Raw genomic sequence first — 7894 nt, forward strand, 5'->3', positions numbered from 1 at the left:
GAGCCCAGATCTGTGCCCAGTGGCTCACCGGGGCTATGGGGATGTGTTTGCATTTGAAGGTACAGATAGGGCCCTGGGAATGTCTTGGTTTCTGTGCCCAACCCAAGTGTGTCAATAGCTCCTCAGATGCCCCCCAAGAGTCAGGGGAACTAAGCATGCTGCTCTCTCCACACACACATGCCACCCACTCTTCTCTCCATGCAGCCCCTCTGCTGCCCTTGATTAGTCACAGACGCCATGGTGGGTGAAGTAGGGAGGAGCCTGACTGTCCACAGCAGCCCCCAGTAGCCAGGTACCAGGAAGAGGCGTAAAACGGAGTCCCGCCTTTACTCCTGCAGATGGTGGCTCCTCTGGTTACGATTTCAGAATTAAACATGTTTTACAATCAAAACTAGCATTTGATAAGAAATAAAAATCAATAACCCAGCCAAACACACCATCCACATACTCCCAACGTGAGAGCAGGAATAATCTTGTGCCTTAACTCCCTTCCTGCCACCAGCTCCCTCCCTCCCTCCCTCCTCCGTCTCTAGCCCAGCAATCCCTCTACTCCGGTTTTGCCCAGCTATTGGGAATCTTAGACAGCTTCCTTAGGCTCCTGTGCATCCAGGTAGGGTTGGGGCAGCAGAAAGCGAAGACCAACTCAAGACAGACCTTGTCAGTGTGTGCTTGACTCCTGGTCTTTTCTGATGCTTTGTTTGACGCAACATACCTCCTCCAACAACCTGATTTGCATTGATAAGTGTCACTGTGTTTTCCTTTGACACGACCCCGTTGCAGTTTGCCGAGCCCTTGATGGTACCAGGCTCTGGGCACGTAGCACCCACATCCTCATTGGAAACCCAGAGAGCTAAAGCTCCTCATCTAGGGCCACACAGCAAGCAGGGCTGGAGCCTAGACACCAAGCCAAGCCCCTCTGTTTTGAATTCTTGCTCTTCAACCACAGCTCAGTCTCCTCCCAGGAAGTGGTGATCCCTGCTTTGGGCGGGACAGGGTTAGGTGCATCAGAGGTCATAGGTCGCAGGTGGGATGTGAAGTCTGTGAAGTCCCCCACTTTCTCTGGGCTTGTGGGCAAGGGCAGTGCAGCCTTGGGGGATGGGAGCTAGGAGCCCCAGCGGGTAACAGTGACCCGAGCTGTGGCACAGGTCCCCTGGCTCCATCTAATGCTCTGTTGTCACTGTCCTGAAATGATCAACGATCTTTGAACAAGGGGATTTGCATTTCCATTTTGTACAGGGGCCCCTCGAATTCTGTATCAGGTCCTGGTAAGAGGTCCTTGGGAGTGGTTATTTATTTTTTGTATAAGCAGAGTCTTGCTGTGTTGCCCAGGCTGGTCCCAAACTCCTGGCCTCAAGCAATCCTCCGGCATCAGCATCCCAAAGCACAGGAACAATAGGTGCGACACCGCGCACTGCCCTGGGAGAGAGCCTCTGGGGATGACGCCCGTTCCTTTGTTGTTCGGTGGTGGTGGGGAGGATGGCTCCTGACGGGCAGCTGCCGAACAGTCCTGTGCTTGCCATTCTAGGCATCTGAGCTGATTCTGGATGCAGCGGCAGCAGCCCCAGCACTCCCTGAGGAAAGTGAGTGGCTGGAGACTACCCAGCTCTCGCAGAGTCTGCACACCAGGGCGGAGGCCGAGGCGCCCCGCGCCCCTGGCTTGCTGGGTGAGTCTGGCTCCTGTGTGGATTAAGGGTTGGAAATGGAGTTTGGGACCTCAACCCAAAGCCACAGACTTTGTTAATGGGTTGAGTTGGGGGCTTCGGTGGTGAACTCCACACTTCCCCCAGAAACCATGTGCACCTCCTGTGAGGACTGAGATCTGGGGCCCCTAGAACTGCCACGTACATCGTTCACCCCACAAGAAGGGCCTCAGCCTCCCCACCTGAACGGCAGCCAAGGCAGACAGTCTGAGAGTGTTGGAGCACGGGGTTACCCAGAGGGCCAGCCAGGTAGGAACAAGGGCCAGTGCTATGGGATCTGCTCCCAAAACATGTGCCCTTTTTTTTTTTTGAGACAGCCTTGCTCTGTTGCCCAGGCTGGAGTGCAGTGGCGCGATCTCGGCTCACTGCAACCACCGCCTCCTGGGTTCAAGCGATTCTCCTGCCTCAGCCTCCTGAGTAGCTGGGATTACAGGCGCACACCACCACGCCCGGCTAATTTTTGTATTTTAGTAGAGACAGGGTTTCACCATGTTGGTCAGGCTGGTCTCGAACTCCTCACCTCATGATCCACCCTCCTCAGCCTCCCAAAGTGCTGGGATTACAGGCATGAGCCACTGTGCCAGCCACATGTGCCCTTGTATCTTAAAGGACAGAACAGAGGGCACAGGGGCCGTATTGAGCAGAGGAAGGGCCTGGACTTGGCTCAGTCACTGGGGTTCTCCGTGCCCCTGGGGGGCACAGGGAGATGCCAAGGCCATCCACTCACTACAGGTGACCCATCTCCCTCGCCCTCCACAGGGTCCCGGGCCCGCCTGCCTCTGAAGCCGAGTATCTGGGACGAGCCTGAGGACCTTCTCGCAGGGCCCTCCTCAGACCTGCGGGCAGAAGGGACTGTGATCTCGGGCCCCAAGAGTCCGAGTGCTCAGAGAATCAGTCCCCGAAGGAGAAACAAGAACACTGAACAGAGCGGCCGCCACCAGCCATCCCTCAAGCACACCAAAGGTGGTACCCAAGAGGCTGTTTCAGGCATCTCGGCAGCGCCGCGTGGGCCCCGAGGTGGGCGGCCCTTCCAGTGTGCTGACTGCGGGATGGTCTTCACCTGGGTCACCCACTTCATTGAGCACCAGAAGACCCATCGCGAGGAAGGGCCCTTTCCGTGCCCCGAGTGTGGCAAGGTCTTCCTGCACAGCTCTGTCCTCACTGAGCATGGCAAGATCCACCTGCTGGAGCCACCCAGGAAGAAAGCCCCCCGGAGCAAGGGCCCCCGGGAGTCCGTCCCACCCAGGGATGGAGCCCAGGGCCCAGTGGCCCCTCGCAGCCCCAAGAGACCCTTCCAGTGTAGCGTCTGTGGGAAGGCCTTCCCCTGGATGGTCCACCTCATTGACCACCAGAAGCTCCACACGGCCCACGGCCACATGTGAATGGCCAGCCTCGGGCCTCGGCCACTCGGCCACCCGGCCCTGAGTCCCTGGGGGGAGCTGATGGGCCCCAGAAGATGGGGGACATCCCCCAGCCCCATCAACCCCTGGCCACCTTGGGACTCCTCTTGAAGGACACAGGCTGTTTCTTGGAAGATCCTGGACACCTGCTCCGAAGCCGAGCACGGGATGGGGCTTCCCAGGGTCTCAGCTGAGAAGCAGCAGTTCCACAGCATAGCCTGGTCAGTCCTGCACACTGTTGTTTTGCAAGTGGCTTGAAGAGGAGTTTCATTCGCATCTCATCTTTCAGAAGCCTTGTCCAGGTCTCCCTGTGAGCACCTGACTCAGCGGCAGGTTCTGCCGCTGGGTTTTCATTTCACTGTGGATATCCCTGAGGCCATGAGGGCAGGAGCCAGCCTCGGCAGCTCCAACTCCAGAGAAGGGTACAGCTGACCCCGGCTGCCCTCCTGCCAGCTCAGCCCCCTTGGAACCTAACAGATAAACAGGGTTTTGTTTTTTTCCTTTTTTGGGTAAAGTACATGCAACATAAAATTTACCATTTCAGTCATTAAAAATGAACAGTTCAGTGGCATTAAGCACATTCACAACACTGTGCAACTACCAGCACTCTCTAGCTCCAAAGACGTTTTCGTCTCGCCCAGAAAGAGAGCCCACAGTCCTCAGCACGCCTTCGCCGTTCCTGCCCACCCTGACAACCAGAATCTGCTTCCTGTCTCTGAGGATTTCAGGCGCAGTCTTTAGGCCTGACCAAAACTGACCTGCCTATATTTTGTTTGACTTACAGAAGGATTTTTTTTTTTTAGATAGATGCCAACATTTGTTTAAACCATAAAAATCTGGCTTTCTGGTCTGCCAGGAAGAACCAGATGGTCTCCAAAGAGTGGGCCCGCCTCTCCTGCTAGGCTGGAGCAGAGTGCGGGCAGGCGGTGACGTCACAGCGGGGAGCCAGCCTCGGACTCGGCTTCTCACCCGTCCCCAACTCATTGTTGTCGGACACTTGTCCCCTTTCAAGCAAAAGCCTTAAAACTTTTTGCCTTTTTATTTTCTCCTCCCAACTTCACTTGGAAACGCAGTGTTGGGCTGACTGTGAATCCGCACAGGCAGAGACATTTTTCCAAGTCGCCTTCTAAATCAAAAGCCTTTGGACTTACCCACGTCACATCCGCCTGCTGCTGCTTCTCAACCAAGCTGCCCCCACTCTCGGCCTCTGTCCCCGATGGCCCTCTCCGGCTGTGCAGGTCCCACGGACCCGCCGCTGCCTTCACTTCATCCTCGCTGCCGCTCTTGCCTTCTCACGCTTGCCTTCTCGGAGCGCCCCCTAACCGGGCCTCCGGAACTTGCTTCCCGGCTCCCTCCGGCATCCCCAGCTTTTCCCTGCAGTCCCCACTAGGGGCTCCTGGCTCTATCCTATGCCTTAATTGCTGGTGGGCTCCAGCTCCCCTCCTGGCACCTTCTCTCTCATCCTGCAAAGGAGGAGCTTCTTCTACCGAGCTCAGGACGAAGGGTGGGGTCTTGGCCCCGCAGTCAGCCCATTACTCTCGGAAGCCCGCCTGAGCCTTCTCTCAGGTGCAGATTGATCGTCTTGGACAACAGGATGTGTAGAGATAGCTCTCCCGAGTGCTCCCACTTGTTGGGAGCCAGGGGCTCATTCCATGCTGTTTCCATCTTGGTCTCCACCTGCTGGAGGCACAATAACAGCTCAGTTTGTTGGTGCCAGAGTTGCACAAGAAAGTGGGTGCCATTGAACACAAGGCATCAGTCAGGCTCCAGCCTACCTGGGCTGGCCCCAGCGACATCCATCTGGTGTCCCTCAGTTCTCCAATTGAGTTTGTCCAAATAACTCATCTTCCCTTGTGCAAAAACAAAAAACAAAACAAAAAAAACACACAAACTGCCTCCCCTCTGGGGTTCCCACTCCCCTCAGAGGGACCACCACCTTCCAAGGCCCCATAAGGATTTTTGATTGCTCTGGGAACCCAGCTCCCAACCCCTCTCAGTTCTCTTTTCTCCTCTGCACCATCAGCCCCAGGCTCTCTCCCCATTTCTTGAATGCCTGCAGCTGCTTCTAAGCAAACTCTGCCTCCAGCCTGTTCCCTCTGCCCCATCCCCATCCTGCAGCCAACAGGGTCCCTCTAAAATGCAGACACTGAAAAGACAAAGCCCAGCAGAGCAGCTCCATCGTGTCCTTTGTGGCCCTGGTGCCTCCACAGCCCCCAGCACTGGGATAGTAGAGGCTGGTGTCCTTAACTCACTGTGTCTCCGCCTAACGCCACACTGCCTCTCACCCTGGCCTCCTCCTGTGCCTAGAACAGTCTCCACTGCCATACTTGACCACACCCAGCATATAACAGGTCCTACAGAGTGAAGGGATGAGTGACTCAATGAGTGAGGGGAAGTCCCTGTGGAGACACCGAGACACCATTGTGGGCTGCAGTTTCCAGCCGGGGAAGTCTGCCTCAACCTCTGACGGGAGGTGGGCCACCCCTTGAGGACCACTCTCAACGTGCTCCACCTTGGCTGACAGAAGCAAGGACGTGGCCCAGGATCCTGGAGGGCCACTCTTGCGTGCTCCACCTTGGCTGACAGAAGCAAGGACTTGGCCCAGGGTGCTGGACCAGTTGTGGCAGCTGCTGCAACTCACGAAAGCCACCACGTGGTGTTCTTCACCTAACTTGCCCAGTCCCAAGACCCTGCCCGAGCTGCAGTGAGACAGAGCACTAGCCCCTCTCCTCTTTAGGTTCACCCCAGCTGTGGAAGCCCCAGCACCTCAGCACGCCTCTCTTGCCCTGTGCCTTCCTCTGCCAGCACCCCCCAAAGACCCCAACACCCCCATCACGATGTGCCCCAGTCTCCTGTCCTCCAGCCCTTGTCACAGGAGCTGTGAGCCCAGCCCTGGGCACTTAATGCTCTGGAAGAGCAGAGTCTCACATGCCACCTTTCTCCCTGGCAGCCAGGGTCTCTTGGGTCAGAGGAGGGCTGGACACTGCTAGGTTTTGAAGCTCTCAAAAAGATTTTTTTTTAAAGGGAGAAATATGTCCAGGGAGCTGTAACTGTTACAGTATATTTTAAATGTATGTGTTGAACAGATTAAGTTTTTAAACATTAACATACAGCATGACACAGTTCTGCTGTCCATGCTGTGATTGCGGGATTGCTTGGAAGCTGCACTGATGTGCAGCCCACCTGCTCGTGGTGGGGGGTCCTGTCCCAGGCCACAGAGAAGCAACTAGCAATGCTCTTCTTGGAGATTCGTACAGGAAGCCAAGAAGGAGCTGAGAGGGGCCCAGCCAGTGGTTACAAGAGACAGCAGGAGGTTCAGACCACAGAAAGGGCGGCACCAGAGTAGCCTCCAGCTCATCTTATTTGACTGGTAGAGTGTTATTAAAGCCTTTGAAATCCCTACCAGCTTTTAAAAATCAAGAGATTTCACACAGAAATCCTGATCTCTGGGTTCTTTAGAGAAATCCAGACCTGGGACGCTGGGCTTACTAGTCTGCACGACCCCACTTGGCTGGAGCCAAGCAGCACCTGCCCCTGTAGAAAGAGCCCGCCCCTGTAGAAAGAGCCTGCCCCTGCAAAAGCACGTACGGTTTAGAGACCTGGCTGAGAAAAACCGAGGATCAGAAGGTCTGAGGAAAGAAACAGAGGGGCAAGTTTGAGGAAGCTGGGCAGGGCCGCCTGGCCACCATCAGGGCTGAGCAGACTCAGTGTAGCACCACTGACAGCTTCTCACCAGGACTATCAGACCGCTTGGGAAAGACTTCACCGTGAGTTGTGTGTTCATGCCTTTTGGATCCAGTAAAAGGAAACGGTTGGGGGAGGGGGGGGTAGGGGGGACAAAAGAGTATACATTTCGTGAAAGAAAAAAATACACAAAAAAATGTTTTGTGGCATTTGGGTTTGTGAGTGAGAGAACTGAAAAATGGCATTTTATGTATAATGGAAAGCCTCTTTACTGCAGTAGAGTGAAAAGCAGGCTGGCTTTCAGTGCGACGGTCACAAATGTGGGGCTTTACAGTACTTGGAATGTACAGGACACCCTTAAAAGCCAAGAAGCTAGCCTTTGCTTTGTTTACATCAGTGCATTATGATTTTGAGCCATTATATTTCTTCATAATTGCCACTGTTTTAGGGCTTATGAAATTTAAAGTCTTAATTATGTGTTAACCAGCCAAATCTTTTCAAGTGTCTGTGTGTGGTATGAGAATTCATATTGTGTTCTCTGTTTTCAGAGTTGTTTCAGTCAAAGAAAAAAAAATGCCCGTCTTAAAACTTTTCCTCTGCTTCAAATACAGCTCCCAAGCCCAGGCTGATTGGAATTAATCTGTCCTCCCTTAAAAGGGCAAAGGCACAAGGCTCAGCCCTGGCTTTCCCAGCTCCTCTGGTCTCGCTGCTCCACGGACATGTGACGTACGCTGGTGAAAGGAAGCCCGCTTCAATGAGGGCTTCACTATTGTGTGTTGCTGAACCTGGGCCTAGCGCCTGGCAGGCTTTGGTGAATGTTCAGAAAATGACAATTCATTTCGTGTCAGCGAGGGCACACCAGCTTTGAATATTATGCTGCTGTTCAAATGCACAGTTTTGACAATTACCTAGCAATGTCCAAAGTCGTCATAATTGTTAGTGTCTTGCACGTGATGTTCCTTATAACCATGTAATAAATATAGTGTGAAGTCTCCATGGCTGCCTCAGTGTGGAAAATGCAAAGACTCCCGTGAGTGCGATCTTGGTGAATGTTTTGGTTGAAAGTATGTGTTTTGAAAAATCATTGCTTTGTTTGCAGCAGTAAAGCTG

General features: G+C 54.1%; 1 protein-coding gene across 1 annotated transcript in view; it reads left to right on the forward strand.

The window, feature by feature from the left end:
* Positions 1-7774, forward strand: part of ZSCAN1 (zinc finger and SCAN domain containing 1) — a 30508-nt gene extending 22734 nt beyond the window's left edge. Inside the window, exons 5-6 of the mRNA XM_024238182.3 lie at positions 1526-1664; positions 2460-7774. Of these exons, the coding sequence (XP_024093950.3) occupies positions 1526-1664; positions 2460-3082 (762 nt within the window). The 3' untranslated portion in view covers positions 3083-7774. The remainder of the gene's footprint in view (positions 1-1525; positions 1665-2459) is intronic.
* The last annotated feature ends 120 nt before the right edge of the window (positions 7775-7894 follow it).

Source organism: Pongo abelii, chromosome 20, assembly GCF_028885655.2.
Source record: "Pongo abelii isolate AG06213 chromosome 20, NHGRI_mPonAbe1-v2.0_pri, whole genome shotgun sequence".
NCBI lineage: Eukaryota > Metazoa > Chordata > Mammalia > Primates > Hominidae > Pongo > Pongo abelii.